Here is a 14,413-nt window from a genome sequence, read left to right as displayed (position 1 = left end):
CATTTTGTGTGGAGACACACCCTTAGCAAATGACAAGGCAGAATTAGCAAAGAAACAATAGGGAGGATTAATTATGCGTTTACATTAAAAGGGACACTATTTAAATTACAGTCGGGTGATACATAGCAGTGAACCTGTGTAGAGCAATGAGTCAGTCAACACACCTTTTTTTTATCAAAGTGTTTCATATTTTATCATGGTTATTGTAATGCCAGTAAAATGCTAAACTTCATTTGTGGAGTACTGTGAATAGAATTACCCTCGCATGACATTGCTGGACTGTTACTCAACTGTTTAATATTTTTATATTGTTACTGTAATGCCAGCAATAAGCTAAACAGGTCTTTTCAAAACTGATACTGTATGGGTAAAGTTAAGATGCATATGTCAGTCTTGTAGGATTGCAGTTGTATTTAGGGTGCTGAATGACTTGTATGTTTATCTTGAAAGGTTGAGCTACAGTATATTCCTTTTAGGAACTCTCCAATTGAAGTCCCAGAGACGGGCAGCAGTGTGGCAGGCAGAACCAGCTTAGGGCGTGCGGCAATGCCCATTAGGATCCAGAATAGCCAGTCAAAAAGCAAAGCACAAGAGTTAAAGGTTGAGACTCATAGCCCCGCTGTTGCAACCGTGACTGGTGAAAACAATGAAAGGTATAGACATGACATGCCATAAGGAAAAGCAGAAAACCTCCCCGAAGACCAAAGTAGGGCAGAAGAGTGCTGATCAGAGACCGCGAGAGGATCGTGTCAGAACACAGGACATGCACGCAGCAGCAACCTAAATATGACATGAAGCATTAGCAGCAAATAGATGGATTTAAGATTTTAATCTTTAAAGAATGTTGTGTAACAAACTGTATTACTTTTTTTTTTTTCTTTTCGTTGTTGAGTTTGATTTTATAATCAAATCAGGTTTGGTGTATATTTTGGTGTTACGGTTCTGTAGAAATATTCAGCGTAGATACTGATTTTTTGCTTGAGATTTTTCCAGGAGGCTTGGCCCCCATCTGGAGCATACTTTCGTGTTGAAAAATTCTGGTAAAATTACAACAATTACAGTAAAAAAAAAAAAAAAAAAGAAAAAATATATATTTTACGAATGAGTGTAAAAGAGATCAAGGTGAGTTATGCTGTGCAGCCCATGTAAAATCTTTAGCTATTTTAGTGTCTGTGTTGGCTGTTGCTGCAAGTCTGTGACATATAAATATGATCCGATGCAGATTTATTATAAAACAAACTAAGGATGAAGCACACAGTATTGTAATGTGTTACAGTGTTCTGTAACTCTTAAGACACCATAGTTTACTTCCTTATGAAATCATTTTAGAATGATTCAGCTTTTTCTGGGGTTCATGAGAATGTTGTGACTTCAGTAGATCACATGTAGTATAATAAAGCTATTTAAGTTTGTGGTTTAGTTGGTATACAAATACTAAATGATTCTAGTATCAAAATATTCTAAAAGGGTAATATGTTACTAGACTTGCTTCAAAGCATGGCATCACAAGGACTTTAACTTTCTTCAGATCTGTCCTGCAACTTTTCATCAAAGTTAATATTACAGAACAATTACATGAAAACAAAAGGGTAAAGTAAGGGTTGCTATTATGGGTAAGGGCTGGAACAAAACAAAAATAAATAAACTTCAAAGCTGTGCCAGGTCTTTGTATGTAGAGTATTCAACTTGATTGATCATTTTAAACAATGTTGCCCTTGATAAAGAGAGTGAATCTTTCTGGCTATTTGTTTTTTTTGTAGTCAGTGTTCATTCTTCATCTGTGTGTCAGTACTGTTTGCAGCAGAAAGGCCATTTATTAAAAGTGTGCTTGTCAAGTTTTTGAAGTACACATACACATTGTTTTGATCTTCAGTTTAGACCATTAAAATAAACCCTGCCTTTGCCAAAGGTTAGCCCTGTGCATGGCTATGACCTGCAGAACATTAAAAGTGCCTCAAAAACCATTTAGTGTGGCATAAAAAGGACAGCCTCATACTCTGTGAAAATACAAACTAAAACACCACAGTTTATATGCTTTTCACAAATGAATCCTTAAATTATTTATTCTGAAATACAAAAACTCCCAGTTGTCATTTGCTCCAAAAGGATAACAAACCAGGCAATCGAGTGACCAATTTTTGTTCAGTTGGTGCTGCTTTTACATTATCTTGTTAATATGAGGCATCTGGAAGTGTTGCTATGGTTCTGTTTAATATAACTGTATGCGCCTGACTTGTGTAGTTGCAGACAGTGTGGCCTGGTTGTGTTTGCCAGACTTGAAATAAGTGTTTTTTTTAGCGACTAGTGTTGGATATGCTTCTTTGTTAGGGGGCTTGTTTGCTCATTCTCGGTTGCATTATTTAATAGAAAATATTTGGAGCAGAAGGGAAAGGTGAGCTATTTCTGCAGGTCACCCTCCTCTGTGCATTTATCAGCACTGTTCACACTGCCACTATACAATCTCTATGGTTGTCGAGGCTATTTTAAAATAAAAACTGCATAGATATCTTGTTGATGGGTAAAATGTTCAATCCTGATGTGACTTGCAGAGCATGAGGATCTTCTACCGATTCCAGCATGTCTTAGCGTGACGAGGAACTGGGCTGGTGGAAAAACACTGCAGTAATTTTAAATGCATTTAAAAGGTTCTCTTCAGCCTCTGCTGTTCAAACAGCTCATTGTATTATCTGCTTGTTTTTTACAGCATCTGAGCTTGCTGTTGCACAGCATTACACTGCAAAGCTTTCAGTTACAGGCCCCTCATAATGCACAGTGATTTCTGTTACTAATCAGAACAGGGCCGGGTCCAGGTTGAGTCGGATTAGTGAGGCTCTGCTGTACTTCAATCGATTTCTGCACAACCAGCTACAGCTGACCCTTTTATATTGCAGGTACAGTTGTAGGCAGATCACTTCCAGCTTGCTATGGCTCCCCACTACAGTATTTTAATTAGGGATCACTTGTAACTTAGTGTTTCAGAAACTGGCAGGGAAACTCTTTATTGTGTTCTGTTAACGGCAGCTCATTGCAAACTGTACACCAGTTAGTACATGTTTTATAATAGCTTGTAAACTATACCGTGGTTAGCATTTACAGTAATTGCATTATAGTTATTAGGCAGCCATGGTGTTGCCTAGGCGACTGTTTGAATAAAAACAGTGTGTCTGTAAGAGCAAATATCTTTTCCATGAGCAGCAGTGTGTACATAGAGAAAAAAGAAAAAAATAACATGGCACCAAAGGCAATGGTTTTGGCAGCCTTAAAGAAAAGTGTAAAACACATATGTATTCTTAAACGCTCTAACCCATTTGAACTAGTAATGGCTGCATGTTAGTAATGTGTGATATGTAGTTTACTGCATTGATACTCAAGCGTAATGCAGTTGATTGATTGATTGCATATGATTGTGTGTTTTTATTTTTCTTTGATACTAGTAAACATTTAAAATTGGCACAAACTGAAGCTATCTCTTCACATGGCAGGTGTAACATGCACAGAACAGAACTAGACATTCTCATATATATATACACTCTGCAGTGCAGCCAGCGTTTTATATGCAATATATATATATATATATATATATATATATATATATATATGTACAGTAAGCCTAGGTTTCTTCTTTTGACAGTCATTAGCCAGAATGAAACCCATACTGAATTTCAAAAGTTTACAAGCATAGTTTGACATGCAAGAATTAAATGCATTACAAGTGGCTATTGATATTGTGCGCTGACTGGAGAAGCTGTGCCGTGCGTCTTAAGACGAGCTGTAGAACTAAAAAGATGCAGGCACAATCCATTGAGTCCTTCTGTTGAAAGAGTAATACTAAATACCCTGCATATGAATGGTAACGGGAACGCAGCCAATACAAATTTAAACAGCATATAAAACGCTGGCTGCACTGCAGAGTGTAGTAATCAGGAAGATATATTGCAAGTCTAAAAAGCACTGTACAGCAATGGCTATGTGCACTCCATCACTTTACAATGTGTAGTAATCCTAATCAAGTGTTTTTTCAAAGTATTGTTGCACAATACTACAGCAAGATACCGGTTTTCTTTTTTTTTTTAAGCTTCAGTAGACTTAATGATTTAGAAGACACTATCTAAGCTCATATTATCTCTTTGCCAAGACACAGTGCCATGTGGTTATCAAGGCCAAGGGAGAACCCACCAAGGAGTTCTTGAAGCAAGTTGAAGCACAGAGTCGTGTTTATTCCAAATTGTCATTAGCGCCATTTTTGTCCGAAAGGCAACAGCAATTAAAATTCAACTCACAAGCCTCAAAATGTCTGAGTTTATGTTTGGTTTTATAGCCTTTTATTAGGTGTGTTTCTGACATTTTTTTAACAATAGAGCTTTGAGAATCAAGCTCTTTGTGTTGCTTTTAATGGTTCAGTATTCGTTTTAAATTTCCCTTGCTCCTGCTTATTTTTTTTATCACTGTATAGCTACAGAGAACAGCTGTTAAGGTCTGTTGGGCATTTTGGCTGTTACTATGTACAGTGCTAATAAGCTCAAAGTCTGTCTGCAAGGAAATGTTATTTGCATTTCTTTCAGTGGGGTGGCTCCTTGTAGTGGTGTAGGGACAAACCTGAACACCAAATCCTATGAACAGTGAATGATGCATCAGTGCTTCTGTACGAAAACACGTACAGTCTGTTACCAGGGACGCAGGCCTTTGTTGTTGCAACCTTAGTTATCATTCAGTTGTGTGCACAACCTACTAGCTGTGTTTTCAGTAATCAGAAGTTACTGTGGATAATAATAAGCAGCAGCAGTGGACAGTACTTACTGTAAGATACAAAATAAAGATAAAAAATGAAAATAAACAGTTGAGTTTGTAAAGGTTACAGGTGCCTATTCAACAGCTCCAAAGCTGTTCTGTTTACTGTTGAAGTTATTGTGATTGACCATATACTTCTGTAAATTTGTCTTTTCTCTGTTTCTAAATCAATAGCAATAAGCTACTTTCATCCATAACTTTAAACACTCTATCACAAATCATGAAACTTCTTTAAGAAACTCAACTTTGTTGATAACTTCAGACTTTCAACTATATTACTTAGTCGAATGTAGATATATCCTAAGAGCATAATTCTTGGATCCAGTCCAATCTCACCTGAGTGAATGCCATGGATCAGGCACAAGAAGTTTCTTTAACGATGTGTTTGCTGTTCCCTGGTGCCAGCATATCGAAGCGCTATGGAAACGGGACCCTGAGGAAGTCCAGCAGCAGTAAAGCAGGAGAGGAACTCCGTCCCACCAACTCCAGCGAGCAGCAGCAGCAGCCAGCCCGCAGGACAAGCACACAGGTCAGCAGCATGCTCACAGATCCCTCCTGCTTCTGGCTCGCTGGTCTGAGGCTTATTGCATGGATTAACCCAGAATGTTTTAATACTATTACCAATATCTGAGACAACAGAGTCTGCAGTCTTAATTCTCCTTGTCTAACAAATATCTTTAAAACAATCCTTTTTATACCTGACCTGTGCTTACATCATTCTTCAACAATTCTTTATATTACTACAGGTGATTACAATACACAGGAAGAGTCTAAGACACATATATGCTATCAAAATAAGGAATGTGTCCTCATCAGTAACTTTCCACAAGCTTACTTTGACTTTGAATTGAAGGATATACACAGACAAAGCCTGGCAGCATATAAAATAGAAACACACTCTGCGCATTTTCTCAGAGTGGCAGATGACATTGTTTTGCTTATTTGTTTTGTTATTTAAATATCTTCTTCAAATTTCTGTGTATCAAAGTTAAAGGTTTGCAAAATAAGAAATTGAAACTCCAATCAATAAAAATCTGTATTGATTTGCAGTAAGATAAGCAACTTCACAAAAAAAAAAAAAAATACTACTGGTTGTAAAGAAAGATCTGATTAATAGACAGATCCCTTATAGTTTGGGATACATTATTAATTAAGGCTTCTGATTTTCGGTTTTAACAGATAATAAGCAATAAAACACCCTAGATACAAAAAAAAAAAAATTGGTGTATAGCCAAAACGCACTGGAAGAACACTGGAAATGGTTACTCAAGTCACGCTGACTTCACCCCTTTCTGAGTTACTGTACACATTTTGGAAAGTAACAGAAAAACAATAATTTCATACTGTATATAAAAAGCGAAAGCCCAGGAAAGAAAACTATTTACATAACTCAAATAGCTAAAAATAAGCACCGAAAAAGGAAATACAAACTGAAAAACAGAAGCCCAAGTTATAATTGCAGTATGAATTAAGGGTAACATACATTTCTTAAATGACAGAACAAAGGGCTTGTACAGTACACTGCTGAACCGGTAACATGTTTTGCAGAAAGCTCATTAATTGAAACCTGGATCGCTAAATAACTGAATTCTGACGTTCAGTTTCCCTTTCAATTTCCATTTTGCAGAAGAAGAAAAAGAAGAAAGTGCACAAAGTGCCAGCAGAAGTTATCAATGACAGGTCGCTGGAAAACAATTCAAACAAACTCCCAGGAGTGTCACCTTCCGATCCAGGTAAGAGAGTGGGGCTGACTGCCGGTGTAGGGCAAGGAATTCCATTGACGGAACATGCTGCTTGCAGAATTAGTTACAGAACACCGCTAGGTTCTAGAATGTGCAAACAAAGTGTTCACCTGTATGTCAGTAACCAGTACTGAGCCTCTAAAATTGAGTGACACAAACCCAGGTATTAGGATATCTTTCAACACGCTTGCTAAGCTCAGCAGATGAGTTTCAGCTGACAGCTGGTGTTCATTAGGATCTGGCAAGGATCACAGCGCTCCCTCAAAGTTGGAATAAGCCAGCCCCAAATCCCTGTTTCTTACCATTTTTTTCAGGATTACAATGAAAGCCCCAGGGTAGCAACCAGGCATAGACAGACTGGAAATATGGTAACTGCAGAATGGTTTTCATTTGCAGGATTGTGTTCATTTTTGCTGATAGTGTGCATGTGTTATGTTTCACATGAGACATAATACAATCGTACGTAATTTAACAGAACATTACTTCCTGTGTTCTCTGCCCTTCATCCCCAGACCAAGTTTCTTATGCTGCACGTGGCCACTGTCCTATCAAAATGTGCAGCTTCTGACAGTAGCACACAAGTAAACCCTTGCTACTACATCACACACATTTCTATCTATATATCTATGTGTGGAGGGACCCATGTTAAATCAGTTGTATATAAACACCACCAGTCTCTAAACATACAGTCCTTTGAGCGGTTGTTCACAGGCAGGTTTGACTGTATTAAATACACTGAAGAAGGCAGTAGCCAAAAATTGACTGTTTTTTGTAGTTTTGCCTTGGAATTCCAATTGATCGTTGAGAAGTTCTGGATGATTGACTGTATGTGAATCCCTCTGTGTCAGTTGAAGACCTGAACCCTTCCCCATTCTCTCCCATCCTCCTCCTCCAGGACCCCTGTTTGGTGCCCTTAATGCTGCCTCCCAGAGTCTCGTGCTCCCCGTCCCAGTCTTTCCTCAAAGAGCCTCTCTACCTCCCCTGGTAGCCAGCGCCGCCCCAGTCCAGGCCGCGGGGCCCCCTGCTGACTACCACTCTGATTCCGCAGAGTCCATGGACGAGATTCCCGTCGCACAGACCCGCCTCGGCAGCGCTGCTGTGGGAGGATACGCCAGCAACTCCCGACAGAACCTCCTCTCCAAACCTCGCCTCCCCCAACAGGACCACCGCCCCCTGCAGACTCTACCCTCCCCACAGCCCAGAGCCATGAGGAGGAGCTTGAAGAGGCCCCTGAGCACGGAGCAGAAATTCAAGCTGCTCCCTCAGCCCCCCACCGTGTATGTGAGTAAGAGCAGCGGGGATTGTAGGGTCCCCCAGCTCCGGGGTAACCCCACCGCAGTGGAGGAGGGCTCCTCTGGACACAGTAAAAGGAAAAGGACCAGTAAGAAAAGCCACGAGTACGACAGCAGCAGAGACGCAAGGACAGGTACAATGCTAGCGTGAACAGAACCTAGTGATGGGGAGGTTACTTTCAAAAAGTAATCAGCTACCAGTTAAAGTAATCAGATTACAGTAATGCGTAACTCCCCATCACTGGCAGCAGCACCACTACAGATCCCACAGATAAATAGTAAAGCTGTGTTTTTAAATAAATTGCAAAAATATTTTTTTTAATTTTAAAGAAAAATACAAAAATGATAAATCAACTGTTGAAATCCTGAGAAATTGTATCGGCCGTAATTGTATCCCTTTCCACGTAATACTGGTTAATATTGATTAGGTTATAAAATGATCTGAACTGATTTCAACTAATATCTGTTACTGGGGCGAGATACTGAGATAGTGTGTTTCTTGATATACTCTGTTCAATGCCAAAGGCTAAACCTTGATGGGAAGGAAGTACCATATACAGCACCAGTCAGCGGTCAAGCCAACTGAACCCCCCTTTTCTTTTTCTATTGGTTTGATTCCTTAGTGTTGTGTGGTATTTGAAATAGTGACCTCTGTACCGATATAGAAGAACCACCTGTCTGTAGTGACCCCACCCTCACTCATCTCGATAAGAAGACCACTTTTACATTGTGTGTGTGTGTACAGTAGCTATAACTCTACCTCTACCTGTGTTTCTAAGTCTGGTCTCTGCCATATTGAAAGAAAATACCCTATCATTTAAAAACTTTTGATTCCTGGCTGTGTAGGGAACACACCAGCCTGGCACACCAGCTTGTAACTCCTTCAGTTCTTACAATCAGTTTAACATCTCAGTGCAATATTTCTAAAATGCCATATCCCTTTTAATTTAAATGAATCGATTTTAATAATTAAAATCTCTTTGTTCAAAGAGTTTATTCTTCTTCTTCTTCTTATTATTTTTTTTTTTTTTTAATCTAGCCATTGGTCAAAATAACAGCAACTTTATGATATCCGTCCAAATAGGTTTATAAGCCTAGTCCAAAACCTTTCGTCCTTACATTACAGTCTTATCTATATTTGTTTGTTTGTTTGTTTGTTTGTCACAAAAAGAAAACACTAAGCAAAGGCAAATAATTTGAGAGGAAAGCAAAACTATCAGAAAGCAACCAGGTGTGCAGAAATTAGACATGCAAATTATTATCCTGAGTATTGTCATTGTTAAAGTATTTTATTTTCCTCTAAATGCCTTAGCACTGACTTAAAAAATAGCATCATATCCAGTGTTGATTCTAATGGTCTTGATTATACACTACAAACATACCCTGTAGACAAATGTGTTTTAACCTAGCATTTTAAATTTTTGACAGGATGTTTTATACAGTACCTAAATATTTGTAGTCTTTTTGTCGTCTGACTCCGAGCAGTGTAAAAACCTCTTTTAAAGTGTCTTTATCTATCTTTCTACCAGATCCAAGTTGTTTAGGTTTGAAACGACGTGGTTAAACGTATTCTAAGAGTCGTGTTGTCTTTTAGCATGGATGGGTATAGATGTGGAACTGTGATTCATCTTTGTCTTAAAATGCCACTATTGATTTTTTTAGGGGATTTGTGTATTTTGAGGTTCTTCTTTTTAAAACAATGTTTCAACATAAATGTGGTGGAGAATTTGATGGGGAATGCTTGGACAATAATCAAACAAACCCCAGATTCTGCTGGGTTTAGGTAGGCACTACACAGTGCAGTGGTGGGGGTTTCCAGCATTATATTTAAAACAATGGTAAATGAATCCCCCTTTGGTTTACAGATTTATTTATAAGCATCTATAAACCTCTTGTTAAAGGTACCGGTTTATTACAATACACATTGTAATTGCGGTAACACTGCAGTTTAGGGATCTGTTATAAGTGGTTATAAACAATAGCAAAAACAAAACAATGGCAAAAGTGTATAGTAACTGTATTGCAAAAACAAAGCAACCCCATACAACAAGTGAGACAGACATATAAAAGCAGATTGACCTATATCCGTTATAAGTGATTATAAACAATAGCGCAAAAAACAATGACAAAAGTGTGTAATAATACTCTTATTTCTGTTCATATTCTATAATTGTTAATAGCTTAATTAATAACTTGTTTATAGATTGTTTATAATCACTTGTATCGGATCCCTAAAGTAAAGTGTTACCATAATTGTAAAGTAATGCAGTTTATTGCCTTTGTTTCATGTTTTATAAACTTCAATTATTTCTCATCACATCCCTTTTATAACTCGTTTTATAGATGTTTCGAACTGTTCATAACAGATCGGTGAACTAAAGTGTTAATGGGAATAGTTTTGTATTATTGCTATGATCAGTGAAATATCAGGACATGTCAGCTGTAATCCCCACACAGACAAACCCCACATATTCCCTCAGGATTTTCAGGAAATATTTCACAGCACATTAATTTTGCGGATTTTTAATAAACATGAAATTAGCAAACATTTCTTGCTCGTGAAATGTTCTTGTCTTACAGTGGAAGACATATGTTCCTTGCATCACTTGGATCGAATGCTTAGCTAGGAGTGTATTTAGGGTTGGACCCACTCCTTGCTTTTCGTCTGTTTGTGCATGACACGAAACATGCATGCTTTACTTATTCCAAAAGCTGCAGTTCTAGTAGTATTTTGCATTAGCTCCATGAATATTTTTACATATAGATTTTTCGTTTTTTATCTCGCAGATCTGAAATTCAGAAACTTAATTCAGGGTGAGAAATATTTTTTAGAGGCCTCTCTAAAGATGAAATGTTCATGCCATCTTTGAAATGAATGAATAAACTCAAAACCCTGTCTAGAAATAGAACAGCTGTATTTATTTCAACGGTTTTACTAAATAAGTCCAAAAGTATTGCATAAATTGTTACTGTATGTTGAATTTTCTGTTTGCTCTGAAATGAGTCTTCAAATACGCACATCCCAGTATCCATAAAATAGCTATACTGTGTGTCAAGTAAATCTGCTCTTTTATCTGTTACACTAAGGAAAGATACCGACACTATATTTGCACTATTAAATGTTTATGTAAATATTTGTGTATTTGAAATGTAATCTTTACAAATCTGCTAATTAAAGGTGTTCTGTTCGTTCATAATCCCTCATGAAGATTTCTCATTTCATTTTCATGGACGATTGACATGTGAATGCATTGTATTTGTTTTTCGATAGACGCTCAGACTAACCGCACTGATCACATTTTATTGCCACTCCTATTGGACCAGCTGCCCTGTACAATGTGTTCACTGTTGTGTATAAATATGACTGTGTCTGGGTAAGGCTTTGCTCTGCTGCTTCTCTGAACTCCACACGTACCTCCATTGTAACTGTGCCTGCATTTTTATTAGAGGCACTAATTTCCTACAATCGGGCACCTGGGGTTCTGTGGGTGAGGCTGTCCCCTTTTTCCTGGGCTGTCTGTTTCGACTGACTGCATGAACCAGTTTTCCAAGCTCTCACGTTGTCTCTGTATTTTTAAACTTGCATTGCCTGTCCACTCTGTTAATAGATTAAGTAATGAACTCGCTACTGTTTTATTTTAGCTTTAAACAGCTCAACCCAGATGAAGTCACTGACATAATTGTAATCACAAACGTGTGTATGTCTGTCTTTTTGCTGCTTTTGCAAAAAAAAAAAAAAAAACAGTGGTAGAATTAATATACTTAAGAAACCTTTTCTTGACAGCTCTTGGCTGCTTCTGAATACAGAGACTGACATGTGTATAGGATGGCTTGCATTTCTTCTCAGTTGCCCATGAATATTCTGGAGCAACTGCATGGATCGCTATATTACCTACGGCGCTGTGGAGACATGTCCTTCAATGACATTACAGCAGCACGGTGGCTATATCAGTGCTATAATTTTGATTGGATATTGGCTTGTCTTCTCACTTGAGTTCTGTGCATCGTGGCACTCAAGGAGTTACTTCAAGCTGATCTCGGCTGCTTCCTTGGTGACAGTTTTTGTTTTCACAACCAGCAGAAACATGAAGTGCTGGTATTGTTTTGAGTCTGGTTGGTTTGGCATGGCTCTTGTCACTATGAAAAAGTAGTAAATGTGATTAGCTGATAGCAGATGAGACCTGCAGATTAGATTTGGCATGAGGCATCCTGCCATTGTCTCATATTGGAGACGGGGAAGAGTTTCAGCGTCCTAGGTTTTTATCTCTTTGATCAGATTTTTTTTTTAAAAAACTGGTATAATTTATAGGAGCAATTGACATTGTACAGAACAAATGTATCACACTGAAGCCCATAGCATTGTGAGCCTGTGCTCTACTAATAAGCTTCCCCCAAACAATTGAATGCATCAGTCCAGTATTGTGGATGTTTCCCTTATTAGCAGTTCCCTTTTGTATTGCTGTACCTGAAGCTGTTTAAGTGGCACCGAACTCCAGCAGGCTTGTGAACGGTTATATACATAAAGCTACACATTAAGAGGAATTCAGGCCTGGATTAAACGTGATTGCACTGCAGTAGCAATGAACAAGTATTGTTGTGGCAGAATCCTACACTTGGATTTAACAGTTTGTTTTCTCATGTACAGTCTGTATTTATGTCATGAACTTTTGAATAGAACACCTATTAGATCAATTACATCAGTCTAGCAGCAATACTCTTGTGCAGGGCATCTTCAGTGGAAGGCTCGTATTGAGCGGGCTGTCCTATTTCAGATTATTGGTCTTGATTGTGGTTCTGTAGAAAACAAATTTAAATTCTGTTTTGCTAAAGCTATAAAACTATTGTACATTATGACGCTTTTTTTTTTTTTTTTTTTAAAGGGTGTGTGTGTGATATATATATATATTACACACACAGGCAAAACCTAGTGCAGTTGCAGTGTCAATACAAATCATAATAATGAGTATTTCCATGGAAACGCCTTTTGTATGTCCACAGCAACTTGTCAGAGCTCTCTGTGTTTATGGCAACAGGTTAAAAACAATGTTGGGTATCATATTCAAGAAGAACTGTCAATGAAAACACAGCTTTGATGTCTCATTTTGTATGTCATCAGTTAAAAAATGCAATGCCTTTTATATGCTGCACAAAAGGAAACGTGGAGAATTTTAACAGACGAGCGTTTGCGCTATTTTAACAATTTAGCTGAACTCTCAGTACAGACGAACAAACTGTTAACACTGTCTCCTTCACACTGCATTTGTGCAATAACTAAAATAACAATACAGATATTTACAGCCACAATAAACGAGGCAAAACACTAACAACTGTATTTTACAGTTCAATACAATACTATACAATACAGTAGGGAGTTATAAAGCGTCTTCCGTTAAACACCGCAAAATGTTCCCAGAGCCTGGCAAGCTGCAAGACAAACATCTCTTTAGTCTTAATGTAACAGCCCTGCTGGCAAGCCACACAGCCCTCCAAAACCTATACAAACAGAGATGATTATGCCTTAGCAGCTAGCAGTATTTCAAAGGTATGTTTTTCAAAGATAAAACAAAAATGAAATAAATGCCAATCCAATGACCAAGCTCACCACAATGGTCCTTATTAAACTGCTGTTGGCAAGGAAAGCAAACAGTAAATACAACTGCGCACACACACACACACACACACACACACACACACACACACACACTGTTTTGATTATGTTAATCTTACAATATTGCACAGTTTGAACACACCACTGCATTGAAAGAATTATGTTAAAGTAGTGCGTCAGCGATCTATTTTTTAATTTGTATACACTTGATTTATTGCCACTTTTGGTCCTCTCTTCACTCCTCACCCAGTCATCGTCTAGCTCAAGTTACCATTTCTGTTTTGATTTTATTAAACGGTGAAGCAGAGGGAGGATGTTAGCCTCTTATTCTTGCAGAAAGCAGCTGATTGCTCTTTAGACAGTCTTATATTCCACTAAACCAAACGGTACTCACAGTAATTGCTCAGATTGTTTGTTGCTCTCTTATTCTCCACTAGGAGGGAGACTGTATAAAGATAAATACATTGTGCATTTATTTTCACTTCTATTGCAGCATGCAATCTATTTGTTTGCTGGGGGGGTGTTCTCTTTTTTTACTGGAAATTTGATTGAATAGAATGGGAATAAGATTGGTCAGAATACAGCTCAAGTTTTCATTTAAAGGCTTGCACAATGCCTGTCTGCAGGATTAGATGAATAGTGCCATAGAATATGTAGGAGGAAAAATGGGTGTATTAAAGTGCTGCTGTATTTTTTTATTTTTTTTTATTGAATCTACAAACTGGTGCCTTTAAAAATAAGGAATATTTAGTCATTGTGAAGTTTTGTGGGACTTCTCTTTTAAACCAATGTAAGGTGATTCAGAAAAGTGGCTGTATTAGGGGAGACCAGCCACTGTACCTACAGTCTGGGTGGCTGCACACATGTGGGGCTCAGGGTTGTTTTCACTCCTGATGAACGCTCCTGACAAACTAATCCCCAGCTGTTGATTGAATAAGTAGATGTCTCTGCAGGGACCTCTGCCATAATGCGAGATATTGTTA

At 38.0% G+C, this 14,413-nt stretch overlaps 1 protein-coding gene and 1 long non-coding RNA gene across 6 annotated transcripts in view; one reads left to right on the top strand and one right to left on the bottom strand.

The window, feature by feature from the left end:
- LOC131698917 (uncharacterized) overlaps positions 1 to 5,262 on the bottom strand; it is a 32,105-nt gene extending 26,843 nt beyond the window's left edge. Inside the window, exon 1 of the long non-coding RNA XR_009307931.1 lies at positions 5,125 to 5,262. This is a non-coding gene — a long non-coding RNA (uncharacterized LOC131698917). The remainder of the gene's footprint in view (positions 1 to 5,124) is intronic.
- LOC117425655 (palmitoyltransferase ZDHHC1) overlaps positions 1 to 14,413 on the top strand; it is a 28,561-nt gene that overhangs the window by 11,165 nt on the left and 2,983 nt on the right. For 2 of the 5 annotated variants that reach the window (XM_058993903.1, XM_034042781.3), the window contains exons 10-12: positions 5,194 to 5,317; positions 6,416 to 6,521; positions 7,426 to 11,099. In XM_058993903.1, coding sequence (XP_058849886.1) covers positions 5,194 to 5,317; positions 6,416 to 6,521; positions 7,426 to 7,973 — 778 coding nt within the window. In that variant the 3' untranslated portion in view covers positions 7,974 to 11,099. Of the gene's footprint in view, positions 1 to 5,193; positions 5,318 to 6,415; positions 6,522 to 7,425; positions 11,101 to 14,413 lie in introns of those variants that run through there. The other 3 variants (XM_034042782.3, XM_058993904.1, XM_058993905.1) reach the window with 3 other exon arrangements.

This window comes from Acipenser ruthenus, chromosome 20, assembly GCF_902713425.1.
Source record: "Acipenser ruthenus chromosome 20, fAciRut3.2 maternal haplotype, whole genome shotgun sequence".
Lineage (NCBI taxonomy): Eukaryota > Metazoa > Chordata > Actinopteri > Acipenseriformes > Acipenseridae > Acipenser > Acipenser ruthenus.
This window is presented reverse-complemented; position numbering and strand designations above follow the sequence as displayed.